This window comes from Myotis davidii, unplaced genomic scaffold (genome assembly GCF_000327345.1).
Source record: "Myotis davidii unplaced genomic scaffold, ASM32734v1 scaffold309, whole genome shotgun sequence".
NCBI lineage: Eukaryota > Metazoa > Chordata > Mammalia > Chiroptera > Vespertilionidae > Myotis > Myotis davidii.
Genome location: NW_006383013.1, coordinates 895840 through 909636, shown reverse-complemented (window position 1 = coordinate 909636; position 13797 = coordinate 895840). Strand labels below are relative to the sequence as shown.

Genomic DNA, 13797 nt, shown 5'->3' with positions numbered 1-13797 from the left:
GACCACTTCTAGCCCCCTCCACCCCAGGCCTTCACCATCCTATTGTCTGTGTCCATGGGTCACACCTCCTTTCTTGATTGCTGTGGAAAGCCAGGCCGTCACAGGTCCTCCCCTTGCCCCCACTGTCCTCCCCTTCAGCCTGTACCTCTCCTAGCCTGTACCTTTCCTGGCAGCTTATACACACAGACTTATTTCTCCCCTTTTCTCTGGCTTCCTCTCCCTCCTCTCCCATCAGTCAAGCTTCTTGAACCGGTGACCACATAGACTTTTCACACTTTCCCTCCTCAACCCCTCTGCCTTGCCGCTTCCCTCTCCGGGCTCCCCACACCAAATGAACCCCCCTCCTTGGAATGTCCACTGCTACCACCCCGAAGTGAAGCAACCTCAGCTCACGCCGCTGCGTGACTTCCGCCTGGTCACCTGCCTCCCCTCCACCTGCACACCAGCTGGGAGGACACTCGCCCCCCACATTTCCTCTTCCATCTCTTACTGGAATTTTCAGTGACTTCCTACTGCCCACCAAATAAAGTACCAATCCTTGTTCTGGCAACCAGTCTCCCACCCGCCCCCACCTTCCCCAGACCTGTCTCGAATCGTTCTTTCAGGCTTTATCTTCCTCCACTTCTCCTAGAAAACTGCACTCCGGAGGGTCTGAGCTACATTCTGTTCTCTGCCCTTTGCTTCAAGGCCCAGCAGCACCGCTTGTAACCCAACCTTCTCCGAGCCTGTTTCCTTCCCTGCGAATTGGAAATATTAGCTTGGCTGTAGGGACACGGCCAATATCCAACCATTCTAACCTACAAAATGGCATCTTCTAATGGTTCAACCTAAAATAAGACTCGAGAGCATTGAGAGTAAAGTGCATAAAGCATGAGCTTATTGCTGCACATTGACGTCCCTCAATAAATGCTGGTCCGGGGGCTTCTCACAGGTGTTACCCTGCCCCAACGATGGGCCTTGTATCCAGTGGGTACTGAGCAAATGCCCTTGGGATGGGCTCACCCCTGGCCCCTGGGCCTTTCCAACCAGCCTCTGGAGGTCACAGCTGTGCCTCTCAGCCCTGCCCCCTGGACCCAAGCCCTCTCTCTGCAGGTCTGAACCTCACGGAGAAAATCAAGAAGATCAAGATCATCTTCACTCCTACCATCTGCAAGCAGACCTGTGCCTATGGGCACTGTGCCAACAGCTGCGAGCGTGGCGACACCACCACCCTGTACAGCCAGGGCGGGCATGGGCATGACCCCAAGTCTGGCTTCCGCATCTGTGAGTCCCTTCTGCCCTTAGACGACAGTTCCTGGCTGGCCCTGTCTCCCAGGTTATTGGGGGGGGTCGAAAAAAGGCATGAAAGGGCGCTTTAAAAGGGCCAGGGCTGGTTCTTATCTCCCCTTCTTCACCCCGGGGCCTCCTGGAAAGTCCCTGCATTCCAGGTGACGCTGTGCCAATTTGGAGCATGACTGCGCCCTGCTTCTGTTGTCACCCACTGCGGCCGGGGGGGGGGGGGGGGGGGGGGGGTTGCTGCTCTGTTCTTCCACCGCCCGTCACCTTGAGGTCCATGTTATAGATTTCTGCCAGATCCCCTGCCTGAATGGAGGCCGCTGCATCGGCAGGGACGAGTGCTGGTGCCCCTCCAACTCCACCGGGAAGTTCTGCCACTTGCCCGTCCCAAAGCTGGACAGGGATCTTGTAGAGAGGGGCTCCCACCACAGGGTCCTGCTGGAGGGCCCATTGAGGCAGTCCACCTTCACCTTGCCGCTCTCCAACCAGCTGGGTGAGTGCGGGGCAGGGATGTGGGGCTGGGCATCCTGGGTTACCCGGGAGGGTGGGTGTGGGCATTGTATAGGAGGGAACAGGCCTCCAGGCCTTTCTTCACAGTCAAACCTCCCTCCTTCTCCTCCACCCTCAGGCCTCAGTTTTATTCCCTAAACTCCCCTCCCATCTGAATTCAGCAATGTAGTTGCCCTTACCCCATACTGGGTGCTATGCATGAGACAAAAGAGTATGAGGTCAAGGTCCTGCCTTCAAGGAACGCATGAACCTGGATAACAGAGGAGGGTGGACAGGAGAGAGAGAGCATTATAGAACACTTCATTTCCCCTGCCTTCCATCACTAGGTGCCAAACTAAGGTACAAAAATATAGGAGGTCAGGGATGGAGAGACCCCTAAGCCTAGGGTGTTCAGGGAAGGCTGCATGGAGGAGGTGGACTTCGGTTAGGACTTAAACACTGGGTACCTTTGGTTACTCAGAGAGGAGGGGAGGGGTCCCTCTGTGGAGGGACTGGCGCGAGCGAAGGCACGGATGTGGGACCACGCGGGCTCAGTGCGCCGGAGCTCAGGGGTGCACAGGATCATGGGGAAGGTGGAGTCAGGAAGACAGCTTAGAAGTTGATAACGAAGGTCCTTCATGGGAAGGCAAGCGTGAAGGAGTTTGTCCTTCATCCTGTCCTCCCTCACTGGGGAATTGTGCTGAGGTTTGAGTAGAGATTGAAGAAATGAGGGAGGATTGGGGGGCCATTCACGGCCAGGGGCCCGCCTGGCCCAGGGCTAGAGGATGCTCTTCAGAGGGTGGGGCTCTGTTTCCCCGACTCTGACCCCAGCCCCTGTGCCCAGCCTCTGTGAACCCCTCCTTGGTGAAGGTGCACATTCACCACCCGCCCGAGGCCTCCGTGCAGGTGCACCAGGTGGCGCGGGTGCGGGGCGAGGCCGAGGAGGCCCCGGAGGAGAACAGCGTGGAGACCAGACTTGTGCCCCGGCTCTCTGCCAGCCCTGGCCACGGCCACTGGGACAGCAACAGCATCCCCACTCGGCATGGAGAGGCCCCTCGGCCACTGCCCCCGGCGGCACCCAGGCCTCAGGGGCTGCTGGGCCGGTGTTACCTGAGCAGCATGAACGGCCAGGTGAGAAAGCCCTGGAAGCTTCCAGAACAGTGATGGCCCCTGCCCCCACTCTGCTCCTTCTCCTTCTCTCTCCTCCTCACTCTTATGGAACATAAGTGTCCGCAGAGTCTCCCAGTCCCCACGTGAGGAAACCAGGCCTACAATTGCTGAGCGCAGACCGCTGGCCTCCTACCTGGGCTCCACGAGGCACCTGTCAGTGCACGCAGAGCAGGGCGCCAGTGTCCTTGTCCCCCGAAAATCCTGGGCTCTCCTGGAGCTGAGCCCAGGGTCTCCTGGTGCCAGGACAGTAGGGCCATTAAATCTGGCAAGAGTTTGGTATTCAGCTGAGAGTGGGGTCACAGAGATGAGGAATTAGCAAATGCAGGTTAAACCCCAAAGCCTTGGGGGTACGATGATGAGGGACACCTCACACCCATCTGGAAGCGACCACAGTCAGTGATGGAAGATCCGAGGAGCTTTTCTGAGCCCAGGCACCTAAGTACAGGAGCTAAGCCAGACCCAGGAAGGTTTTTCTGGGGGTTGCAGTTTGGTGTTTCCAGAAATCCCTCCTGATTTTAGGGGACTGGAGGAGGCCGGCAGGAACCGAGGAATAGGGACTCTGAGTCCCCAGCCCTCCCTGGCCCCTCAGTTTGTGGTGTCCCTGAGCCTGGGCCATCCCCATGAGGAAGGTTGGCACCGTGGGTGGCCATGAGTTGGACAGAAGAAAGCCTACCCTTTGGGGTCCCCCACCTAAGGGCTGAGGCACGGAAGGAGGCAGTTTGCAAACCTCATAGAGAAGAGCTTATCCTGCCTAGGGTGTGCTCACCCCTCAAGTTTAGGGCCTACTGAGTGGACTGCAGGTTTGTCAGCTTCCATCTGGAACATCAGTTGACTCTTTCCTACCCTCCCGGGGGTGGGGGTACCTCCAGCAAAGTGTGGGGGGAGGGGGCACTTGTCTCAGGCTTCCCTGGGACATCTCTTTGCACATAGGGGAGGGAAGAGGTGACACATGCCATGGCCTTTTTTCCAGTGTGCCAACCCACTGCTGGAGCTGACTACCCAAGAGGACTGCTGTGGCAGTGTGGGGGCCTTCTGGGGGGTGACCCTGTGTGCCCCCTGCCCGCCCAGACCAGGTGAGTGCTGGGTGCCAGGGTCCAGGGTTGTGTGGGAAGCTCTCCCAGGGCCTGGCCTCTGTTTTACCCGCCCCCCTCTCCTACCTGGATCTCAGAAGCCAGGCGGGTAGAACACGGGGATAGACTGGGCAGCCTTTCCAGATCTGCTTCGAGGCTGCCTCTGGCTGGTGGCCAAGGCTGTTGAGGGCTCAAACAGCTCAGCCCCTCTGCCCAGGGCAGCCTGGCCTGCCCGCTCCATCTGAGTGTCTGAGAAGGTTCCTCCCTCTTGCCAGTGTTCTTGCTCGGATTTTAGGGATCCCATCCCATGCTGGGCCCTCTTCTACCCTTGCACCCCTTTCCATATACCTCCTGCCCAGATACCAGGGGCCAGAGGTCTTGATTTGGTGACTTAGTGTCTCCCTCATTCTCTCCCTGGAGGGGCCCCCGGGCCTTCTCTCACCTCCTGTTTTCTGCCTCCAGTCTTTGAATCAGGAATTGGGTGTGTCCCAGAATGTCTTCAGCCTTGGGTATGGAAAATCCAGTTCCCTGCCCTCTTTTGGATAGTGGAAAAACCTAACATATTTTTATGCATTTATTCATTCATTCACTCACTCAGCAAATACTCGCTGGGTACCCCGTGCGTGCCAAGCTCTGAGAATTCAGGAGTGAGCAAAACGCTGCTCTCACGGGCATTGATCTTGCCATCGGGAGGCTGTGTCACGGTGCCTGTGCCTTGAGCATGGCTTCTGCCCGCGCAGCCTGTCTGCCCCTCCAGGCCGAGGCCTGGTCCCGGTCCTGTCAGCAATCGACTCAGTGAGTTGGCTTTGTGGGGGGCCTGGACTGGAGCCCAAAGGTGGGAGGGGCAGGGCTGTTCTTAACTTCAGACCCGGCTTTGGAGCAGTGACCATATTTTCCTAACTAAAAATAAGTGTGACGGTCTCACCGGGTAATAGACTTTTGGTGAAGCACCAGAAGGTTATATCCAGCTCCCAGGCTTGAACACCCAGCACATACCTGGTGTCAGTCCCAGCTCTGCCTGCGGACCTCTCTCTGCTCTTTCTCTGATCTACAAAGGCAGACAGACAGACAGTCACAGTGCCGGCCTCGCAGGGCTGCCGTGGAGAGTGTAAGAGATGATGCGTGTGCTTAGTGTTCGGTCCATAAATGGTAGCTGTTAATAGTATTATTAGAAAGATCTCTCCAAAAAGGGAAAAGGAAATGGACACACTGCCTCACTGGGAAGAGTGCTGCCAGGCTACTCAGCATCTCCCCCTGCAGGCCAACGATGTTTTTGCCACTTTTCTTTTTTCCCTTGTTTTTCCTTTTCCCTTCTGGTCCAGCTGACCCTTGAGATTTCCATATCCCACATTCCACTCAGTCAACAATCAGCCAGTTTAAAGTGTGCCCTTTAAAGTGTGACCGTGGAGAATTCCACAAAAGCAGCGCCCATCCTGTCTCCAAGCCTACAGTCGAGTGGGGGAGGGGAGGAGGGGGGGCGAAGACAGGTAATGGGCATCAGAAAGAGAGAAAGAGTGCTAGTGCAGAGACTAGGCAGTGCCAGATGCAGTGGGAACGGACAGCAGAACCAGAGCCTGGTAGGTCCTGCAGCACCTTTGTGCAAATTAGAGAAAAGTCCGCCTTCCATTGGTCCAAAACAGTCTGTATAAACATACAGATCTAGGATGCCAATGATCCCTTTAATGTGGTGTTTTGTGCAGAGCACAACCTGCACATCCGTGCACTGTGGGTGTAGGAAGTCTTAGCTCAAACTGGGAAAGTGAATCAGGGAAAGCTTCTTAGAGGAGGTGACATTCAGGATGAGATCCGAAGGTTTATCAGAGAACCCAGTCAGAGACATGGGGGACTGCTTACCGAGCCGAGGAAATTGCATATGTAGGTGAGACCAAGAGAGTGAGCAACATTTCCTGGAGCGCAGCACACCCAAGGCTGTCCCCCCCCCCCCCAATCCCTGTCCCAGGTACCAACCCCCCAACCCCCACTGTGCTCAGCACACTCAGCAAGCTGGGCACCAGGTGCAGGCCCCGGAATGGCAAGCATTCTAGGACACCAACGGACATAATAACAAAGACCAGGGCAATGCGAGCATTTAAAACACATTCAAGTGCAGCTGGGCATTGTATAGAGAAGGGGCAAGAGAGGGGAGCCTTGTTTGTGTTGACAGAGTGCCACGCACCTAGCTCCGTGCCCAAGCCTGGGGCCAGGCCGGGGATGTTTCTTTAAGGAGGCATGACAAGCAAGCTACTGTGCAAGAGTGGGAGGAAGGAAAGCCAGGGGCCGGGGTGGGATTGGGAGTAGTGGACAAAACTTGTGGGTTCTAGAACATCCTCAGCCCTGGTGGCTTTGCCCCTCTGAGCCTCTATTTCTCTGATAAAATAAGGCTTTGCATCTCAGGGAGGACTGTGTCATCCTCAATGAGGCAGTCTAGCAGGATCAGGGGTCGGGGAGTGATACAGCCCGCAGCCAGGGAGCTGTGTGACTTTGTTGCTTCCCCTAAATCACCTGGCCTCTGAGGCTCTGTGCTGGACTGTGGGAAGGTCCCTGCAGAATACTATTTCTTCTTCTTCTTCTTTTTTTTAAGGAACTTCTGTAGTAATGTAGCTGTCTGTATTAAAAGTAGAGATCAGGAAGCATTTGAGATCTTGCTTCCCAGCAACTGTCGTCAGTTTGGCTCAAATGCAATCTTATGAAAATTCAAAAAAATAAAAAGTAAAAGTAAAGATCAGAGTAGCATAGTGGGAAATAGAAGAATAGGGCTAATTTAAGAAACACCTAGGAATTAAAATCAATGCCCAACGGGCATGGCTCAGTGGTTGAGCATCAACCTATGAACCAGGAGGTCATGGTTCGATTCCCAGTCAGGGCACATGCCTGAGTTGCAGGTTCGATCCCCAGTGGCGGTGGGGGCGGGGGGGGTTGTACAGGAGGCAGATGATCAATGATTCTCTCTCATCATTGATGTCAGAATGCTGCTATTTCTAACACAGAAAAAGGACTGCCTTCAAGTATCAGTTACATGGCACAGACAAATCCCCTTTCTTCCAGAAAAATTCCCCGGGGCCCTCTTTCTCAGGGGGATGACTCCGTGGATCCAGGCTAGCCTATGGTCCCCCTTCTCCCTTCACTGAGTGACAGATGCAGCTGACCCTCGTGACCCCACAGGAGTTACCAAAGGTCCCCACTCAGAACTTCTGAAGTCCCCCTGCCAGGGCCTGGAGAGCACCTGGCCCTTAAGAGCCACTGTGATTGAAGCCACATTCTTGAGTTTTCATCTAAGACAGACATCTGGGTTGACTGAGAAGCTGGCGCTGCCCCATCTGTCTTGGCACTGGCTGTGTCCACCCCAAGGCCCCTTTGCTGGGGCAGCAGGGCTGGCTCGCAGCGCGAGGTTTGCATTGGTGGCTCCAGCTGTTGGCCACGAGATCGCCTTTCCATCTGCTTGGCATGGGATGAGTTCCCCTCGGAGCCCGGGCCCCTCCCTGGGTCTCCGGGGAGAGCTGGCTCTTGCTCTGCCCCTTCAAAGGATTCTGCAGCTTTCCCTCTTCCAAACAGCCACCCTTTTCTGAACGCTCACCCTATGCGGGGCTCAGCATGATCTCATCGAATTGTTACAACCACCTGCAAGCTAAGGCTCTGTATCCCATCTGGCAGGTGAGGAAATGAAGTTCAGAGAAGGCTGGGGAACTTGTCCAAGGTCAGGCAGTCAGGACAAGTGCAGCTAGGGTTCAAACACCGCAGCGTGCCTGATTGTCAGCCGACCAAGCTCTTCTGGGGAGGCCCGGGCCTGCCTGAAGACAACAAAAATCAGGACCCCAAACCATCATTTCACAGACAGGAGGGTGCACCCCGGGATTGGTTCATGACTCATGTAGGACAACGTCCCTCAAGAAGGTTGGGGTTGGATAGACAGTGTTAACTCAAATGCACGGAGAAGTGTCGCAGGGGGAAGTGAGGAGGCTTGTTCCATGCGGCTCAGGAGGGCAAAGGCCGATGTGTGGATGTTTCTGGTAAGCAGAGCTCAACTCCAAATGGAGCGCTAGCAGCAGCGTATGAAAAACTGCAGCTGGGACTTCTGGTGCAGACAGTGGAGCAGGTAAATGCTGTGCTTGCCTCTGCCCATGACCACATCAAAATTACAACTAAACCCCGGAACAACCACTTGCAGAACCATCTGCAGACGAGTCAAACGGAACTCCTGTAACTGAGGGAATAAAGAGCTCAACTCCAAATGGAGCGCTAGCAGCAGCGTATGAAAAACTGCAGCTGGGACTTCTGGTGCAGACAGTGGAGCAGGTAAATGCCGTGCTTGCCTCCGCCCACGACCACATCAAAATTACAACTAAACCCCGGAACAACCACTTGCAGAACCATCTGAAGACGAGTCAAACGGAACTCCTCTAACTGAGGGAATAAAGAAGAAGCCACATGGAGATGGGATTTTAAAAAAAAAAACAAAACTACAACTGCCCAGCAATATAATGGGGTGTGCCCAGAAGTCCTGAGTTCCCCGCCATGAGGAGTGTGCTTACCTTAGTAAGGCTTGTAGGAGTTGGGGAAGGAAATTGATTTTTGAGGGAATGAATATATATATGAAAATTTCTTTGAAACACTCAATATAAAGAAAGCTTGGTTTTGGCTTGGTTTTGTCAGGGCCCTTGCCCACGAGGAGTGTGCCAGGCACAGTCTGTGATGCCAGCCCTGTGGGGGTGGACGCGTGAGGGTGGTTTGGGCCTGACGCCGGGTTGGAGCAGAGAAACATGGGGCCGGTCACAGCAGCAATGTCATTACCGTCACCGTTGTCGTTATTCGGAGCATCTCCTAAGGGCCAGGCTCCATACTAAGTGCTTCCTCCTGTTGTTGTTCTAACAATATCTCTAGGAGTTTCCGGTGTCACTATCTTCATTTTACAAATGAGGAAATTGAGCTTGAAACCTCAGGTCTATAGCAGCCCAGACCTCTGCTTCTAACATTACGCTCTCTAATCTGCCTCTGTCCGTGCTGCTTCTTGTGTTCTTGGCATTTGCTAAACTAGAGGACCAAGCTTGCTCAGCTGATGTGGCTCAGTGGCTGGGCATCGATCTATAAACCAGGAGGTCACAGTTCGATTCCTGGTCAGGGCACATGCTGGGGTGTGGGCTTGATCCCCAGTAGGGGATGTGCAGGAGGCAGCGGATCAATGACTCTCTCTCGTCTTTGATGTTTCTATCTCTCTCTCTCCCTCTCCCTTCTTCTCTGAAATCAATAAAAAACATATTAACAACGTTCAGTTAGAGTACCCAGCTTGGGGAACAGCTGCGCTGGGGTGGGGTTCCTCTTCTCTGGGACTCTGGATGAGATGCCCAGTTTCCTGCCCTTTGAAAATGGGTTTTTCAGAATTTCAGTTGTTGGGCTGAAAAAACAACAACAACTGTTTCTTTGGCTTGGGGATTTTCTGAGAGCTTCTGCAAGGAACTTGGAGCACCCTGGGAACTAAGCCTGGGATCATGTTAGCACCTCCCTGCACAAGCGGGAGTGTCCCTGACACGTGCCGTCTCTGGCCTGGAGCTCCAGGAAGGGATGGGGAGGGTTCTGACCAGACCTCGCTCCACCTCCCGGCTTGTGGTGACTAAGATGCCCACTTTGGCTCCAGTGCCACCCGAGGAAGCGGTCAGAGCCCATCTTTGGGCAGAACTTCTATAATGATTGGGAGGATCCATTAGGACTTCACCGAGGAGGAAAATCTGAAACAATGAACATTATGATAATTACCAACATGTGACAAGAATCGTGCTCAGAGTTTTACGTCCTTGCTCAGTGTTATCCCTCCCCCACCCCAGCCAAAGGAAGGAATTTCATCCCCATTTGACTGATAACAAAATTAAGGCTCAGAGACGTTGAGTAATTTGCCCAAGTCTCTCCAGCCAGTGATGGGCAGCAGGCTAGCTTGCTATCCTTCAGATTGTGTGGAAGGAAGGGAAGGGAGGAGGGAGGAGAGAGGGAGGGAGGGAGGGAGGAATCCTTGGGAAGCACTTACAGGCTGTGGCAGGCAGCGTGCTAGTTCAGTTGCCATTGATTGCTTCAGTCAAGTTAATCCTCACAACAACCCACGAACTGAGTGTCTGTCCACACATCGACAGATGAGAAAGATTAAGACGGAAAGAGGACAAGCAGTGTGCCTCCGGCCACATGGCTCTTCAGACTGGAGCCAGGAGTTGAATGCGGGTCAGGCTGCCCCACCCTCTTTCACCCACTCTGGGCCGTGGAAGTTTCTCTCCAGCTTACCTGCCTGAGGTTTACAAATTGAGGATTTCAGCTCCAGCCTGATCACGTGCCCTTACACGTCGAGCTCAGCCTCATCTGCCTCATCTGGCGTGTGTGTGTGTGTGTGTGTGTGTGTGTTCGTTCTCTGGGCAGAGGGGTGTATGGCAGGCCATCTGTCATCACAGCTGAGACCGGCATGGCTGGTAAACTACCCTGTGGCCAGACTTGTGCCTCCACCTCCTCCTCCCTGAGCTCTGTCCTGGGGTCAGGGCCAAAACTGTCTCCAGCCATTGGTGTGCTCTTGCTGAGGCCTTCCTGGGGGTCCCAGCAGCCAAGGGGAGAACTCTCAGGGCAGGGGCAGGCTGCAGCCAGTGGCCCTCTGCTTCCTTCCCGGTGTGTACCCAGGCCGAGGCGTGGCAGTGAATGGACAGGGCCCGGGTCAGAGGCCGGAAGACCTGAGTTCCAGGCCCACATGTCCTGGTCTCCTCACATATGTCTGCCCTACATGATCCTGGGCATTTTGTGATGTTCAGATTCCTTGGAGTTCAGGGTGATCGCAGCCGACCCCTCAGGAGCTGCTTTGGCCTTGGGTCTAAGAGTCCCAAATGCAAGGTCACCTGCAGCTTCCAAGTGTCTCCGTGGAAATCACGGGTTAGCAGGCTCTCTCTCTCTCTCTCTCTCTCTCTCTCTCTCTCTCTCTCTCTCCAGATCTCACAAATCCCTCTCTGTCTACTCTCTGATCCTTGAGCTGAGAGGCCATGAGGCAGCACAGGTTCGTCACCATTCCTTTATTGGTCCCGCAGAGCCCTTTGGTGATATACATTGTGGAGCATTTGCCCAGCATCTAATTAGTTCCTCTGACCTCCTCCTTTTTGATCCCTTGTAAAAAAAAAAAAAAAAAAAAAAAAAGGAGGGGAGAAGGGGTAAAGGAAGAGGGAGGGTTCCCAGAAAGGGCGATGCTCTTCCTGCTAGCAGGCACCTTCCTGTGACCTCCAGACCCCAGGATTCTCAGCTTAGGCACCTCCTAAGGCTTGCCACGCAGTCAATCATTTATTTATTTGGAGGCAGTAGAGAGGAATGGTTCAGAATTTATCCTCTGGAGGCAGATGCCAGGGATCATAATCCCAGCTCCAGCCACCTGCTGGGTGACCGAGGGCATGTTTCCTAACCCCTCTGTGCCTCAGTTTGCTCATCTGTAAAATGGGGGTAATGATAGTAAGGGCCTCCAGAGCTGTTATGAGGATTAAATAAGTTAATATGTGAACAGCCTTCATAACAGGGCCCGGCCCCTAGTGAGCGCTGTTTTGGTGTTTGCTATGATTATTCATTCCACATTGATTGAGTGCCATGCTGTCCCATCTGCTGCGCTCGGCTCCAGAGACATAGCAACAATGAAGAAGATAAGGACCTTGTCCTCACAGATCTTACGCTTTATGCGGGGAGATAGGCAAGCAAACAGCCTATCATGTTAAATCGATGACAAGGGAAGGCCTGTGTGTGTTGGGAGCACTCGAGAGGCGTGCCTGGGGCGGGTGCCAGGGGTGGGTGTCGGGGTGGTGATACCTGCCCTCCCTGCTCACTATGAGTCACACAGTTCAAGGGCTTTAGGCTGAGCCCAGCCCCCACGGTGGAGCAACATGCAAACCCTGAGCAAGACTTTCCACAGCGGGCACAAATATTACAACTTATATCCACATCCTTTTTATCTTAAAAAACGAAGCTTTACTCATTTATGTCCTCACTTGATCCGTATATCAGACAGTCAGCAGTCATGTTTGGCACACACAGTGCAGGGAAGAGTGGGGTCCCTAGAAAGGGTGGTGCACTCGTGGTTGCCTGGCATATCACAACACATAACATACAGCAATGCTCGGCTCACGGGTGTTCTACTATGTCGTCTAGTTTTAACCAGCAACCCTCACCAAGTGGAGCCCGGGCTCCAAATGATGAAGAAGAACATGGCACTTTAGTTATATACATTGTTCTTCTGACCTAGCCTTGAGTGTATAATGTGCCCAGAGATAGCAGCTAATGACAGGAGTCAAACTGTCTTGATTACAAAAACGAGCCATTCAAACCTTGCTGTACAGGTATACCCATCTCTTGGTATTTGCAAGGATCCATTTCCATAATAAAATATATAAAAAACTACCTTTTTTTTAAATCCTCACCAGAGAATATGTCTACTGATTTTTGAGAGAGAGAGAGAGAGAGAGAGAGAGAGATGAGAGAGAGAGAGAGAGAGAGAGAGAGAGAGAGAGAGAGATGAGAGAGAAACATAGATTGGTTGCCTCTGGTATGTGCCCCAACTGAGGATTGAACCCACAACCTTTTGGTACATGGGATGACACTCAAACCAATAGAGCCACCCGGCCAGGGCAAGAACTATCCTTTTGTAAGCCATTAAAGAAAGGATGAACCAGAGGACATATAATCTCGACAGTAAGTGACTTCTTGAATAAAAATAAGCTTTACTAAACAGCTCTGGAAGTTTACCCACTGATGTTGTGACTAGTAAGGTGACAGTGATGGAGAGGACTGGATGTAAAATTCCTCCACTGCAGACTTCATGGGCCAGCTATTGCTGCAAACAAGTCAAAGCCAGGAGACAAATTGCTATGGGAAGTCATCACGCAGTCAGCTGTACAAAACAAGACCTTTGAGGTCCGATGGTATCTTTATGGAACTTGGTGTTGGAATAGTGTCTGTGAAAATCCCTCAAGCCCTTTGAGAACTGCTGGCTATGTCTTTCTTGGCAGTGGAAGTGTCAGACTTAAAGATGAGCTACTCTCTGTTAAAAAAAAACACACAAAAATATGGATATTCTATATTTGCTGCCTTTTTCTGTGATGACAGATGGCTGTCAGTAGTATGCTCCCTGCTAGAGCTTTTCAGCAAGGTCGACATACTAGTCTGTCCCTCCAAAGTAATGGAGACTTTTCCCTGTGTGTGTTTTTTTAATTAAAAAGTTTTAAATTTCTCTATAAAGTAAAAGGGAATGTTGTGAAATCAAGGCAGGAGATGTACCAACACCGAAACACTGCAAATTATTTCCTTATTATGGGATGCTGTAAACCATCTCCATTTGCACACTTGAAAAACTTGAAAGCTGGAATTTTCTAACTTAGAATTTAATTTGTAAGAACAAGTAACTGACCTCCCTATGGGCAGATGGAATTTTACTAGCCAGATTTCAACAGCATCGCATGATCGGTAAATGTGAGTGAAAAATAAATGTCATGGTTGTATAAGTGCAATCACTAATGAGTCTCTTCCCTCTTGATCTAGGATACTTTGTCAGCTAAACCAAGTATCAAAATAGACTGATCTTAGCCGGGGTGTGAATTGTATCCAGATGTTTAAAAAATAGTAAAACAGCCCTGGCTGGTGTGGCTCGGTTGGTTGGGTGTTGTCCCATGCACTGAAAGGTTGTTGGTTCGATTCCCTGTCAGGGTACATGCCTGGATTTTGGATTCGTTTCCTGGTAGGGGGCATGCAGGAGGCAGCTGATCAATGTTTCTCTCTCACATCGATGTTTCTCTCTCTCTCTCTC

General features: G+C 52.6%; 1 protein-coding gene across 1 annotated transcript in view; it reads left to right on the top strand.

The window, feature by feature from the left end:
• The window catches only part of LOC102761097 (latent-transforming growth factor beta-binding protein 2), an 83983-nt gene that overhangs the window by 59021 nt on the left and 11165 nt on the right, over nucleotides 1-13797 (top strand). The window contains exons 5-8 of the mRNA XM_006778873.1: nucleotides 1093-1263; nucleotides 1562-1768; nucleotides 2609-2895; nucleotides 3905-4007. Coding sequence (XP_006778936.1) covers nucleotides 1093-1263; nucleotides 1562-1768; nucleotides 2609-2895; nucleotides 3905-4007 — 768 coding nt within the window. The remainder of the gene's footprint in view (nucleotides 1-1092; nucleotides 1264-1561; nucleotides 1769-2608; nucleotides 2896-3904; nucleotides 4008-13797) is intronic.